Source organism: Zalophus californianus, chromosome 4 (assembly GCF_009762305.2).
Source record: "Zalophus californianus isolate mZalCal1 chromosome 4, mZalCal1.pri.v2, whole genome shotgun sequence".
Lineage (NCBI taxonomy): Eukaryota > Metazoa > Chordata > Mammalia > Carnivora > Otariidae > Zalophus > Zalophus californianus.
In genome coordinates, this window is record NC_045598.1 from 182,378,550 (window position 1) to 182,393,751 (window position 15,202).

Sequence of the window (15,202 nt, forward strand, 5' to 3'; positions counted from 1 at the left end):
CCTTCCAGGCTAGACTCCCCGGTGTAAAGAGCGAAGGAGTAGACAGCTCATGCATGGTCTTTGGCGATAGACAATCTAAAGTTCAAATTCCAGCTCCATAACTAATATGGTGACCTTGGGCAAGCTACTTAACCTTGTAAGTGTCAGTTTTGTCATCAAGGAAATGTGACAAATAATACCTACTTCTTTGGGTGGTCGGGATGTCGAGAACCTGACACGTGGGAGGAGCCCAATACAGATGAGGGCTCACCCCACCTCCCCTCCATCCATATATCCACGCGTCCATCCATCCATCCATCCATCCATCCATCCATCCCTCCATCCATCCCTCCATCCACTGACTCATTCACACAGTTATGAATAGGTGGGTGATAATGCAACAGTTGGGTTACAACAAGGCATGACCCACTGTCCTTGCTCCCATGCAGCTGACAGTCCATTAGGGGGTGGGTGAGGGAAGTGAAGGCCTGGATGGTGGAGCCAATGATTTGAGTTCCTGTGGGTCCTTCGGTAAGAGGAAGGCTCACCACACCATGCCTGTACTTGCAAGGCTGAGATTAGATAGGAGATGGTGCGCTTCACCAGGAGCCGGTCCTTCCATTAGTTTAAAAGTGAATGAGGAGGGGGCATTAGAGTCTGCTGTGGGCCCAGGCCCCATACATATCATGCACCCCACTCTCCCTCTAGCCTATGGTGGGCAGGCTGCTCAGGGCCACCAGCACCACCACTGTCCCCACCTGCCCCAAATTCCCAGGAGACTGGGAGCAGCTTTTGGAAGCAGTGGTTCCCAATCTTGGCTGTAAACTGGATTCACCTGGGGAGATTTAAAAAATAACAAAGGCCAGGGATGCCTGCGTGGCTCAGTCGGTTAAGCATTTGCCTTCGGCTCAGGTCATGATCCCAGGGTCCTGGGATCGAGCTCCGCATCAGGCTCCCTGCTCCGCGGGGAGCCTGCTTCTCCTTCTCTCTCTGCCTGCCGCTCCCCCTGCTTGTGAGCGCTCTCTCTGTCTCTCTGATAAACAAATAAATAAAATCTTAAAAAAAATATATCGAAGTTCAAAAAAATAACAAAAATACTGAGTCTCGGGTCCACGCCCATATTCTGGGGCACGGTGTGGGCATCAGAATTTTTGAAAGCCCCCCCGGGTGGTGCCAGTGTGCTAAGGGCTCCCAGGCCCCAAGTACTGCCTTGTCCCGCCAACGTTCTGCCACACACGGGCAGAGAGCAGGCCTCAGCACGCTCCCTCCGCCCCCTCCCCCAGCGTGCACACACACTCACGTGCACGCACACGTGCTCACACCTTCCCAGAGCAAGGGCACAGTCGGGGGTGACTCAGAACAAAAGGATGAGTGATTCACCCAGGGCTTCCTCTACTTTGTTTTGTTTTCGTTTTCGTTTGTTTTTTGTTGTTGTTGTTGTTTTTTCCAATTTCCCCTCCTTTACTGGTGTCTGGTGGAAGGAAATGGGCTGTGGAGTCAGATCCCCAGGGATTGAAGTGCAGCTCTATCCTTCACCAGCTGGGTGACCTTCAGCTAATGAATCACTGGACCTCCCTGTCTGCCAAACAGGGAAAATAAAACTCTCCTCGTGAACTTACTGGGAGAACTGAATGAGATAACATATCAGATGGTGCCTGGCACAAGATCAGATGGCCAGTGAGCGGGAGTGCCTTCCTTTCTGTGCCTCCACCCTGCACGATCACCTCCCAGGATAAAGAGCAGTCATGCCAACATTCCCACAGGCTGAGACTCGGCATCTGGCTGTGTCGCCTTCGACGCGTGACTTAACTTCACTGAGACTCAGTTTTGCTGTATGTGAAAATGGGGTGGTGTTTCCTTGTAGGAGGAAACCAGCAATGCATGGAAGCCTGACACACAGCAGGTCTGGTGACCAAAGAACAGAGACAGCGCTTAGGAACCCTTCACTCCTGTTAGATACTGGGACTATTAGTATCAGTGACCATCTGCCGGCAAACTGGGGCGATCCGCTAGAGCTATTGGCAGACTGCGGGTTCCAAACTAGCCGTCCTTGGGTGGGCACCCTTGCTGCCTGGGAGTTCTCTGCATGCACTTCCAGGCACTGTCCTCAAGGCAGCCAGGGGGCGGTGCTGGGGGGTCCAGCGGCTCCACACCCCTCCTGCCCCCTAGGTTTCTTTACCCAGATCTCATATCTAATGAAGAACGCCTAAGGCCACTCACCCCAAAACCAGCTCCTCCGAGGACAGAGCATCCATCCCTCCCCTGCTAGGGCTCAGGTCATAGAACTAGGAGTCACTCCTGACCTCGCTCCTCTGCTCCTCCCATCTCATCCGGCGGCTGTTCCTTCCAAACACACCCAGAAGCTGAGCCCTCCTCAGGGCTCCTGGTCCCTCCAGGGTGCAAGCACAGCCACCTCTCACCTGGATTATAGGGGTGGCCTCCTGACTGTCCTTACTGCCTGTTCTGTTCAGCACCTCCTGTGCTCTTGAGAAGCACGATTCCTAGAGGGGGATCAACGGTTGCTTACGGAGCACACACTGTGTGTCTAGGTGCTAACAGCTCTGAGCCCCCAAGGAAACCCTCTCTCACCTCATCTCTGGCCCCCAACCCCTAACCTCCCAGGCCTGCTCCCTCCCTGCCTGGGAGACCTCCCCCCCAACACCAGTGCCAGCTAACTTCCTTGCCTCCTTCCACCTTTGCTGAAGCAGCATCACCTGGGTGGTGTGCCCCTCCCCCCAGCCGCCCCTCCTCTTGCTGTTCTCCCCGGCCTTGGTACCCTCCAACACTCTGTAGGATCTGTTTGTCTTTCCTGTGTTACCCCCACTGCACTGGAAGCTCTATGAGGGCATGGTTTTGTCCACTTTGTTCCCCGAACCTCCAGTGCCTAGAACCTTCCATAAATACATGCACTGAGTGAGCCGAATCTTTGTTCCAAAGTGTTTGGATCGGTTTTACACTTGGGCCCTCAGAACCATGGCCCTAGAGGTCTCTGTCAGTCCTCAGCTCTGTGCCATGTGCCGGGGGCGGGACTGACAGGTGGCAGAGGTTCCTGCCCCGACCAGGCTCTACCTTCTCAGCGCTGCCAGCCTGACACGGGGTCACTTGATGGCTGGTGGCTGAGCTGCACCCCACACTCCCTCACTGCCGCTGCTCAAGTCTCGCCACACTCCCGGGGGCTGGCTGGGCCCTGCGTGGTCCTGCCGGCGTGGGCGTTCCTCCAGGGTCAGAGCCAGGTGGAGGCGGGCAGAGGTCCCCGCGGGGGCGCGGAGCCCAGAGGGCCTGACCCGAGCCGCGCGTGTGTTTGCAGAGGTGGTCGGCGTGGGCTGCGTCCTGGACGGGGTGCGCTACACCAACGGCCAGTCCTTCCAGCCCAATTGCAAGTACAACTGCACGTGCGTGGACGGCGCGGTGGGCTGCACACCCCTGTGCCTGCGCTCGCGCCCCCCGCGCCTCTGGTGCCATCGCCCCCGGCGGGTCAGCGTCCCTGGCCGCTGCTGCCAGCAGTGGGTGTGCGACCACGACGCCAGGAGGCCACGCAAGACAGCGCAGCGCCACATCGGCCCCCTAGGTGGGTGCGGGGGCAGGAGGGGGGGGAGCGGGGGACGGGGCCCTGACCCCTCGCAACGAATCCCAGTCCCCAGACCACCACCCACTAACTGTGTGAGCTTGGTAAAGCCACCTGTCCTCTGGGACCCTATTTCTCCAACTGTCCCAACTGTTCTATGAGGTCCTCCCAACATAAAATGAGCAAGAGCTTTATAAAGAGCAAAGCCAGACATATGGGATTCATTGTTATCCTACTTAAGAGATTAAACTGGGAAGTGGAGGTGCAGGAAGGGTGGGTGTGCAGGCACCCGAGGAGGAGAAGCAGGGAGACAAGGCTTAAGGGCGGGAGAGGGAGTAGGTGGCTTCTCCTCACTATGGAGGAATTGTGCACAGGTGAGACTGCAGCCAGGCACACCAGCCAGAGGAAGCCCTGGGAAGGGAGGACAGGAACAGGCCCATTGGTTTTACCACTGCTTACTGGAGTAGCCCAGTGCCAGCCACTTAGCAGGTACCAAACTGATGGTTGTCTTACGGATGAGCAAATGGATGGATGGGCGGATGGATGGATGGATGGATGGATGGATGGGCAGACCAATAGATGGATGGATGGGCAGGCGGATGGAGGGAGGGAGGGATGGATGGATGGGCAGACCAATAGATGGATGGATGGATGGATGGATGGATGGATGGATGGATGGATGGATGGGTGGGTGGATGGATGGATGGATGGATGGATGGATGGATGGATGGATGGATGGGCAGACCAATAGATGGATGGATGGGCGGGCGGATGGAGGGAGGGAGGGAGGGATGGATGGGCAGACCAATAGATGGATGGATGGATGGATGGATGGATGGGTGGGTGGGTGGATGGATGGGTGGGTGGGTGGATGGATGGATGGATGGATGGATGGATGGATGGATGGATGGGCAGACCAATAGATGGATGGATGGATGGATGGATGGTTGGGCCAATGAGGATCTGAGCTAGGGCAGTGGAAGTGGAGGTGGCAAGGAAGGGACAGATGTGAGAGGCACTGCATGAGGAGTAAGACTGAGGCCAGGGCATCAATCCACTGCATGGAGTGAAGAAGAGAGAAGGGTAGACAGCGACTCTCCGGGCTCATCATGACCTGGGAGAGAAAACGAGAGGAGCACACTGGAAGTGAAGAACTGCACTGTTTGAAACAGCTTGAGTTTGAGGCTGGGGGCCCTGCCCTGGCATCGCCCAGCAGAGTTCTAGGGGTACTGGTAATTTTTTTTTAAATTATAAGTGCGTGAGATTGCCCAGGGAGGCTGCGCCGAGCAGCGTTTCTCAGCCTTGGTACAGACAACATCTCGAACCAGGGAAGACTTTGTGGGGAGGGCTGCCCTGTGCATTGTGGGATGTTTAGCGGCACCCCTGGCCTCTACCCATTAGATGCCAGCAGCACCTGCCCCCCCAAGTAGCAACAACCCCAAATACCTCCAGATGTTGCCGTTTGTACCCTGGGGGACCCAATCGTCTGGGGGAGAACCACAATTGTGGCCCCGGAGACACCACCATTTAAGGTGAGGGAGAGAAAAGAGCTGAGAAAGACGAATCCAAGAGGCAGGACGGAACTAGGAGAAAGAGGTTTTGCAGAAGTGAAGAAGGTGTTTCAGAGAACACCCTGGAAAGCTCGGGCGATGGAGACCCGCCCCCAGGCTGTGTGCCCTCAGTGGCTCTGCCTGGGTCAGGGAGGAGGGCGGTCCTGCCCCTCGGCGCCTCTCCGGAGGGGCTCGGGGTGGTTCCCAGGGGAGAGCCAGCCCCATGAAGAAGCCGTCCGGTGTCCATAGGGGAAGGGGCAGAGGAAGCTCGGTCCCTAGCAGGCCCGCCACAGCCTCTAATGGGCAGAGATACATGAGGGTCACGGGGGCGGGGCAGTGGCTGTCTGCCCGTGGTATGTGGCCCAGTGAGCCCGTTCTGACCCAGTACAATCAGGGCCCCTGCCTCCTCGTGGGCGACTCAGAAACCAAAGCCCTTTTATCCTCCTAGGCAAATCCTTCCCTCTGCCTCCCTCCTCCGTGCTCATGCCCCTGGCTCATCCCAGCCCCATTTTCCTCTGCCCTCAGATGCTTCTCCTGGTTTTCTTCCGTCTCTCAAAGCTTCGCTCTCTCACACATTCATTCCTGCCTTGTCCAGCCCTGTTCCCTGCACACCTGTGAACTTGGAGGGGCTGGGCGTCCGGCACTGCTCCTTCCTGCCCCTTCTCCTTCCTCCCTCCTTCTGATCCCATTAGGTGTCTCTTCTTTCCTACTTTTCCCTTTCCTCCTCTCTGCCCCTCCCCCAATCTGCTATTCCTTCCCTCCCCCTCCCGTTCTGCCCTCCAAATCAGGCTCTCTCCCTCCCCTTCCCTCCCCCCTCCCCCTCTTCCCCTGCCCTACCATCTGTCTTTCCTCCTCCCCCCCCCCTGCCTGTCCCCTTCCCGGCTTCCTGTGAGTGCCCGCCTGCCTGTGCGCACGTTTGGGTCCGGGCTGGACTGGCGACCTCTTCAGATTCTTGTCTTGTGTATCTTGGGCCATCTTTCTGTGGGATCTCTGCTTTGTCTTCCTGGCTTTTTACCTGCCTCTGTCTCCAGCTTCATCCATTTTTCCATTGCTCAGAGAATACTTGAGCACTGGATGCTGGGATGCATACATTAACAGAACCATCCAAGACTTGGTGTTCAGTTGTCAGTCAAGAAACCACGAAAGTTCACGTTTACTGAGCCAGGGCTGGCTTTCCGGCTTTCATATGCATGAACCCGTCTTTTTAGTCCACAGCCTTGGGAAGGAGATGAGATTATCAAAGCCCCCCTTGCAGGTGGGGACACTGAGGCATGGAGGTGAGGGCTATCGGAAGTTGCCCAGCTACTGAGTGCTTGTGCTCAGAGTTGAACCCAGGCAATGCGGCTCTGAACAGTGTGTGTCCCTACCCATTGTGCCCTCAGGATCACCCAGATGAGATATCAGGCACTAGGGTATAGACACTCCCTCTGATTTCTCCAAATAAACTTGACCTCTGTAGGGGCAGGTACAGTATCTTTCATTCTTCAAATCCCAGCACCTTGCAGATGCCCGATATATACTCAATAAGCAGGTCCTTTCATTGTCACACCAGCCGTGGAAGGCAGATGTTTTATTCCAGTAAGGACACTGAGGCCCAGAGGGAGTTATCTGGAACCACACAGCTTACAGGTAGTCGAGCAGGATTTGTACTCTGGTCCACCTCTCTGTAAAGATGGTCATTCCACCGGAGAAGTATAAGAGCTCAAAACAGGTCCTCCTCTCCCTGGGGACCCATGCTGGTTCGAAGCTGACCTGCCCTTTTGGGGGTGGGGGAGACAGCCCACACCCCTCCCCTGGGAGCTTTAGGATCCCTGACCCTGTGTGTGCTGATGGCGGCAGGAAGCTCACGGGGAGTCTGGTCCCTGTCCTCAGCGGCCATAGGTGAGATGGAGCCGTGGCACGGGAACTGCCTGGCCTACACGAGCCCCTGGAGTCCCTGCTCCACCACCTGCGGCCTGGGGGTCTCTACGCGCATCTCCAACGCCAACAGCCACTGCTGGCCCAAGCAAGAGAGCCGCCTCTGCAACCTGCGGCCCTGTGACGTGGACATGCGTCCACACATCAAGGTCCGTCCACCTTCCGGGGGGGTTGGGGGCGCGGGGTCGGGGGAGGCGCGTCAGACTTCCAGACAGACAGGCCCCGCTTCAAGCCTGGCCCCTGAACTTCCTCGTGGGGGCCCTTTGTGAAATGGGAACAAGTGCTCTCCGGTGGTGACTCTGAGGTGACCCTCGCTGGCCGCCACTCCCCCTCTGCTCCTGTCCCAGCGCGCAGGCACCAGCCCAGGCATGACGGCCGCGCTGGGCAGTCGGGGAGCTCGAAACAGGGCTCAGGACAATGGGGGTCACGTGCCCGTCTCCTGCTCGCTGCACAGGACGGTGGCTGCTCTCCGCATCTCGGAGCCCCAGGCCCCTCATGAGTAAAGCTGGGGTTGGTCTCAGACATCTCCTCCAGCTTGGAGAGTCTAAGATCAGTAAAACAAAGGATCCGGGACAGAGTAGGTGACGGCAGTGAGAAATGGGTCTGATTTGCCTCTCTCAAGGCCTCCTGGCTTCTATCTTAGGACTGGTCATCTGCCTTGCATGGAAAAGAAAAAAAAAAAAAAAGAAAAGAAAGAAAAACTCAGCACTGACTCCATTTTTGGAGTACTGATGGGTTCTTGGGGTTGCTGAGGAGAGGGGTGCCTGGGAGACAAGGCAGCTCAGCTTCACACGAATCCTCCTCACTTGCTGTCCCCTGCTCCTACTCCAATGATCTCTGTGCTGGCCAGCCCGATCCTGCCACCTCGTCCTTCGTCTTCTCTTCTCTCTCTGATCAGTGACCTCGGCCATGCTGGCCTGCGTATTCTTGGTCCTCGGAGCACAGTAGGTACTCAGAAGATGTGGCTTCCTTGAGAGCATGGGCAGAAAAGGGACCAGCAGCAGGAGAAACAGGGGCAAAGGTCCTAAGCTGGGTGAATGCCCAGGGCACTTGAGGCAGAGGGTGCTCTACCCCCACGTCACCTCAAGTCCTCGCTGTTGGCTCATGCTTCGCACCCAATTTTGGTTTTGTAATTATGAGCCTCAGATGGCTCCTTGAACTATATAAGCCTCAAACCCCACGGAGCCTGGCTCTGCTCTACCCCGAGTTCTGGCATGATGCCGGAACATAGTAGAGGCATTCCTGCAATGAGCTTAGTGAGTACCTACTGTGCACCAGGCACAGACTTGGCCTGTAGAGTCACAGAAAGGGCCCTCCTCTTGACTGGCCCACATCCCTGTGGAGAGACAGAACTGGCTCTACAGAGCACATTCTGGTTGGACAAGTTATGTGAGGAGGGTGTGTGAGAGGCTGGGCGGGGGTGTGTGGAGGAAGGACAGGTTAGGGGAAAGCACATGCCCCAACTGTGGAGCCCCGTGATGGCTCTGCTGCTCACTAGCCGTGACGCTGGGTGGACTGAAGAAGCAACAAGGGCTTTCCGTGTTGGTACAACTGTGACGGGGTTCTGGGCATTGGCGAGGCAGAAATGTAGGCAAGAGGACATTGCAGGTTGCGAGGAACCACCTCTGCAACACAGTGCCTTGTGAGGTCCGAAGTTAGTCCTGCGTAATGTGGCTGTGTCTTGCTGTGCTTGGGGAGGTCCTTCCCATCTTGAAGATGCCACAAACCTGAAGGAAAGGTGGAGTGGTCCCGCATGGTGAGTGCAAAGGGAGAATTGAAGGCTTGGAGGGAGGAAGGTGGCTGTTCATCCTCTGAGCATCCCAACTGAAACCTCCTTTTCCTGCAGGAAGGGAAGAAGTGTTTGGCCGTGTACCAGCCAGAGGCACCCATGAACTTCACCCTCGCCGGCTGCAACAGCACACGCTCCTACCGGCCGAAGTACTGTGGGGTCTGCATGGACAGCAGGTGCTGCATCCCCTACAAGTCCAAGACCATCGATGTCTCCTTCCAATGTCCCGATGGGCCTGGCTTCTCCCGCCAGGTCCTATGGGTTAATGCTTGTTTCTGCAACCTGAGTTGTAGGAATCCCAACGATATCTTTGCTGACTTAGAATCCTACCCTGACTTCTCAGAAATCGTCAATTAGGCAGGCACAAAACATGGGGCTCGGGGCCCGGCCCAATGGTTGCAAAGCCAACCCTCTGAGGACCACAGTTGAGCCTTCTTTGTCCACTTCCCACTGACTTCTAACTCTCCTGATCCAGATCCTTGGCCCCCTGTCCTATCTCCAGCCACCCAAATGACCCATTATGGTGCTGCTCAGGCCCAGAGTATGAGTCCCCTCCTTGGCAGCATGCTGCATACACTCCAGAGAAAGTGCCCATCTCCAGTGATTCTGGACAAAACCCAAGCCTGTCCAAGTCACCGGAAGTCTTGCTGGATCTTGCCGGAGTCCCGAGGAGCAGAATCAGCTAGGCATTTAATATCACTCATTCCCGTTCTCGATGCCAAGCCACAAGACTCTTTGGGTCCATTCAGATGGGATTTAGGACACCGGAGTGGTCTATCGTCTGGGCCCTGCTAAGGGGCACTCTAATAGACAGTTCTGACCATAGCACACGCAAGTAGCTCTGAATCTGGAGATTTGTGCACCCTAAGGTCACCAAATATTTGCCAAGTGAGGTGAACGGTTGTTTGGTTTTGATTTTTAAAGGAAAACTGTGTTCATTAACCCAGGCTTTGTGGAAGTTAAGTCTCTCTTCAGCCCTGCCCTATAAAGGGTACAAACCGGGCTCGTTCAGGGCAGAAATGCAATTTGATAACTTTCATTCTTATTCATGGGAAAAGTCTCCAGTCAATACTGCAGGGTCAGAGCAGGGTCAGCCAATTTTCAGAAGAGGTGATGGACTAGCATGAATCTGCTGCTGACCCACAGGACGCTGGGCAGTTGGCCAACTCTGCCACGCATCTAGACCCTCTCCCTGCTTGAGGGCTCGTGGGAGTTGGTGGAGCCCTTAGGATGGCCTCCATGACCCCTGGGAGTGGCATCCTGGGACATTCCTCTGCTCTTGCAGAGCCCTGGGAGACCCAGCTGATGTCTGGGCCAGCCCCACTTGAAATAACTGACATGGTTGCAAGCTGTATGTGGGTCAAACCAAGAAGTGGATCCACTCGGCATCAGCCTAGGGCAGCAGGGTCAAGTCACATACTGGGCACAGGACACCTCTCCTTCTGCCACAAGGACCCCTTCCAGAGACTTCGGGTCTGTTGACCCAAACAACCCAGTTCTGGTGTGAAGATAGAGGCTTACCAGTTGTTTAGAAACAGAAATATATTTAACCAGAATTAAAAGCAAAAAAAGGGGTTGGAGCTTAAAAGGAACAGAAAGTTGTTATGAGTGGAAATGAGGCTATTATTTATCTTATTAGTAGAATATAAATATTTACTGTTATAATTCTTTTATTTAGTCCCTTTTGTGTACTAAACATAGTTCTCCGTGCTATATGTGTGTTAGCTCATGGAGAAGCTTTGCAATCATGCTGAAAAGTGCCCATTATTATTTCTATTCTTACAAATGTGAAACGGAAGCTCAGAGAGGTATGAGCCTTGACCAAAGTCGCCCGGCTGGTGAGTGGAGGAGCAGGGATTCTAATCCAAGTCCGGCTGACTTTCTAACCCATGTTGCTGGCCCTACGCTTAGAGCTTCCAGACGTGTCGAGTAGGAAAATATGTCCGCATCACCGACTTCACGCTCTCGTTTTTCACTCTTTTTACTGTCTCTCTGGCTCCTTTCCTAAGAGAAGAGTATCTGACTTTCTGATAATTTAGGTGCCTGAGCGTCCAAAAATATATGGGCTAGACAAAAACCCACGAATCCCCTACCGATACCCCCTCCCTCAAATCAGAACTAGCTCTCATCGTGCATTTAAAAGACAATTTTGTTTACCCAATGCTGCAGATGAGGGATGTGTGGGCTATTCCCCAGGGAATTCTGTGTGGTGTACAGAGGAATTCTGTAGCAGGACCAAAGGACCGGGAAGGTGCCCTCCTGACTGTGACCTCCCATTGCTTGGCCCAGTACGAGGCCTACAGCGGTGCTCAACACGTATTTGATGAATAAAAGAACCTGTGTATGTTTTCCTACTTTTACTCAGAGGCTCTCTTCTTCCAAAGGTATGTGCCAATCTAATTTTCATCAGCCAAATCTTATTTTAAGTATCATAGGGAAAAGAGACATTTAATATTTAAAGAAATGTATATTTTTATTGAAAAAAAAAAAGAATTCTTGTGTGAAGAGCATTCACCCCACGAATAGGTTCTCCAAAAAACCCTTGTGTGGATCTATGTTGGATTTCCTCAGAGTGAAATCTATAAATTAAGAGGACCGGATGACAGCTAACCACATTTGAAATTCAGCAGAAACCCAAGAGCTAGGTTCTTAATGAGTTTGCATCTCAATTTGGGAAAATGAGTGTGGCTTCCAAGAGTCTAGGAAGCCAGGTTGGAGGAATCTGGGATTATCCTGGGACTGAGTGGGCCAGAGTGGCCCCAGTTGGCATTTGAGAAACAGACCTGTCCTATGCAGGGGAGGTCTCAGCTCCAGGTTTTGAAGTCATGCGGAAGGAAGTTTGGGACCAAATTAAGGAAGATCTTTCTAGCAGCCATAATCACCCTGCCCTGGTGTGACCTACTTCAGTGAAAGTAAAGAATAATAATCACAATGCAAAAATGTCCCCATATTGAAAGCTTATGTGGTGCCACTCACTTGGCTAGCTTTTAAATTATCTTACTAATTATCACTACAATTGTGAGTAAGCCTCTTGTCCCCATTTTATACACGAAAAATTTGAGACTCAAAGAGGCTGAGAAATCGGCCAAAACAAGTTGGAGCCCAGATCCCTGTTTATTCCACTTGACCTTGCTCCCGGGGAGACCTCCAGGCCTCCGAGTGTCTCACTGGCAGGGCATCCAGTAGATGAGATAGACGGTCTCTCCAGTCCTTTGTAGCTCCATGCTGCAGGACGAGGGAAAGATATGCTAAGGATTTGTTAGCCTTCGGGGAAGAAACTCACATTAGTGCTTAGAGTGAATTTCTCTGGTATGCTCAGGTGGGAAGAGAGAGGAAACCTACATTCACCAAACCACCGCTTCTTGCTAAACCTTTATCCTCAGCCTTTGGGGAGGACCCCTGAGTGCTAGGCCCGGGCTAGGTGCTTCACGGCTATACCTTATTTAATCCTCATAGCAAACCTATGAGGTATGGCATTATAATCATTTCCCTGTTTTAGAGCTAAGACACTTGGGCTCATAGAGGTTAAGTTATTTGCTCAGTGTCTTACCAGTTAGTGAACTGTGGACCAGGATTGCAAACCAGGGTCCATCTGACACCTGAGCCATCTTTCCTGACACTAAGCCCAGTTAGCATGCCCCCCAATTCAAAAGGTACAAGAGATGCTTTGCTGACACCAGGACAATAATTGCAATGTTAATTTCAAAGTGATTCAGAGAGTGAGCAAAGAAAGTAGATTTGAACGATATGATCCATCTGATATAATCTCATTAACATTGTACTGTGTTAGAGATAATGGGGAAGCAATGTAGCCCCTGACTATTACATCGAATTAGGTCACTGCTTTTTTAAAGACTTATCTTGATCCAAAGTAAGTAACTGCAATAAGCCTGCACAGCTGGGACTCATGAACGGTCAGAATGGTCACCTGTGTATCTCTGCACATACACATATGTGTGTGTGTATGTGTGTCTATATATACGTATGTCTATATCTATTTTCAGACTGTGACTTCATATTTAAGTATTCCTACCGCCACTTTTCCAAGTGACTAAAAAATACAAAAGAAGGAATGTCTTGGAATTTCCCAATAGGGGGAAAATAGCACTTGGGCAATCTGTCATGTTTTACAACATTCCTCATTTTTCTCATGATTTGTGTAGCGTGGAACGTTTGTTCAATGTGAAGGATTTTCATCGCTCAAATTCCCTGTTTATGCTTTTCTCCTTAAAGCAATAAATCATCAGCAAAATCACTTTCTGGATCTGGTGGATTTTCTTGTACATTCAGTTATGAGGCGCAACGACGGAGTGTTGAGTATGTTCAATGAATGTGCAGATGGTGGAAAGTAGGTCCCAGATATTTTATGTATGGTAATAAAAATAGCTAGAGGTTTGGAGATGGGCTCAGAAGGATGAATTCTGGAATTCACAAAAGATAGGCACTACAAATGGGTCCAGGCTGGGAGACGCCTCCCGTAAACATAAAAAGGAAACTTCAGCATTTATGGGTTTATTCGTTCATTCACTGACTCATTTATTCAATGCCTTTCTACATCTCCAGCTAGACTGTGGGTACCTTGAGGTCAGGGACTATGACTGTACCCTCTGGGCCTAGCACAGTGCATGGCACGTGTCAGGGACCGGGTAAGCAGGGGTTGGATGCATGGAGAGATGAATAGGATGGCTATCTTTTGCTGGCTGCCTTAGGAACCCGTGGGAGTAGAGAGAAGTGTAAGGAAGCTTGCAGGATAAAATGGAAATGGCTCTGACTTTGGGAGTCAAGTGGGCCTTTTTATACTCTATTCCTTACTGGGATTCTTCCCCGAGCCCCCCTGAGCCTCAATTTCTTCAGCTGTGAAAGGCAGAAAATCATAGCACCTACCTCGTGATGGTGTTGATGTGTGAGTAAAATGCAAATGGCGCACAGTGTTAGAACAGAGCTCGGCACGCCGTAAGCGCTTAACGAAACCAGTTATTATTGGCTGATTTTCCATGTCCTTGTGAATGGAGGCTAATCAGCACAACTATAGTAAAAATCGGAGTCAGTCTACGCGTCGGTATATTTTACTTTTCTAGATCGTTACTTCATAGCAGCAAATATAAAGAAAAAGTGTCACCAATGTTCAGTGGAGTGCTTTTTCACTTTAATCATATGTTGCTTGATCCCTTAACATTTTTATTTGATGTCTTCATTAGATGCTATAATTTGATTATAATCAACACCCTGCTTCTTCAAGGCAGGAAAGGTGCCATACTTGTCTGTCTCCCAAACCCAGCACAGCACAGAGCACGTGCTCTGCTATGTGAACAGATGTGCACACGGCTGAGTACATGGGGTGAAAGACACGTTTGATGCCCTCTGGTCAAATCTCCCACCTCCACTCCCTCCAAAACACATTATGCTATTATAATAAAGTCGGAGGAGAGTCACTTCCAATAGAAGAATAACTGCCACATGAATTCGTTCCAAAAACAACTTCTATCCCGAAGCATACCTTTCTCAAAATTGGAAGTTAGATCATGGAGTCCTATAGATGCCCCAGATTAAGATAAATGTGTAGCTTTGGGGAGAACTTTCTCATGATTTAACAGGTGGGTGAAGTTTTAGGAACATGGGATTTGGGGGAAATGGCCAGAGCATTTTATTGTGAAGGTAAAAAAAGCATAGAGCAGAGGTACCAGTGTTGCCGATCCCCTCCCCGATGAAATGAAAATGCCAAAGCATCCTACATATTGAGAAGTCTAAGTTCCAGCTGAATCTGGGTTCTTTTCCAATACTGAACCGAGTGAAAATGACTTCTAAGGAGTTGAAAAAGTTGGCACCAGCCCGTGTATGTTTCCATATATTATATTCTGCAAAGAACTTTTCCAGATTTCCAAGCTAAACCGGACTGCTCTTGTTTTTCACACAAGACTAACAAAGTGGATTTCTTAGTCCGTCCCACATCAAGGGCGAGGAAGTGGCTAAAAGCAGGCTTATTGATAGCAATGAGAAAATGTCAACCTGCCAGCAGAGAAGGAGACAGAGGAATTAAGAACCAGGTTGAAGATAGGGTAAAACACAGGTCACCCGAGCCTGGGTGGGACTATGTTCTTAACAGAGCGACAAACATCTCCTCAAGCACTAAAAGCCTGAAGGGCATCTGCAGTTTCAGCGCCGGGGAACTAAGCTGATGTTCTGCAATCCCAAGACATCAATAGATGGTTGCATTTGTCATGTGCTCAGTGAACTGTTTTAAAAGGCAGCGAGGGACATGGTCTATTTTAGAAATGACTGGACAAGCCACTTAATCACTCTGAGCCTTGGCTTTCTTATCTGTGAAACAAGGATCACTCATCCCCACAGATAAAGAATAAAAAGGGGAAAGAAAAATAGTACTTGATAAATATTACTCTTATT

General features: G+C 51.7%; 1 protein-coding gene across 1 annotated transcript in view; it reads left to right on the forward strand.

Annotated features, from left to right (window-relative positions):
* The window catches only part of CCN4 (cellular communication network factor 4), a 38,532-nt gene extending 24,737 nt beyond the window's left edge, over positions 1-13,795 (forward strand). Inside the window, exons 3-5 of the mRNA XM_027583166.2 lie at positions 3,287-3,547; positions 6,967-7,160; positions 8,858-13,795. Of these exons, the coding sequence (XP_027438967.1) occupies positions 3,287-3,547; positions 6,967-7,160; positions 8,858-9,157 (755 nt within the window). The 3' untranslated portion in view covers positions 9,158-13,795. The remainder of the gene's footprint in view (positions 1-3,286; positions 3,548-6,966; positions 7,161-8,857) is intronic.
* Positions 13,796-15,202: the final 1,407 nt, after the last annotated feature.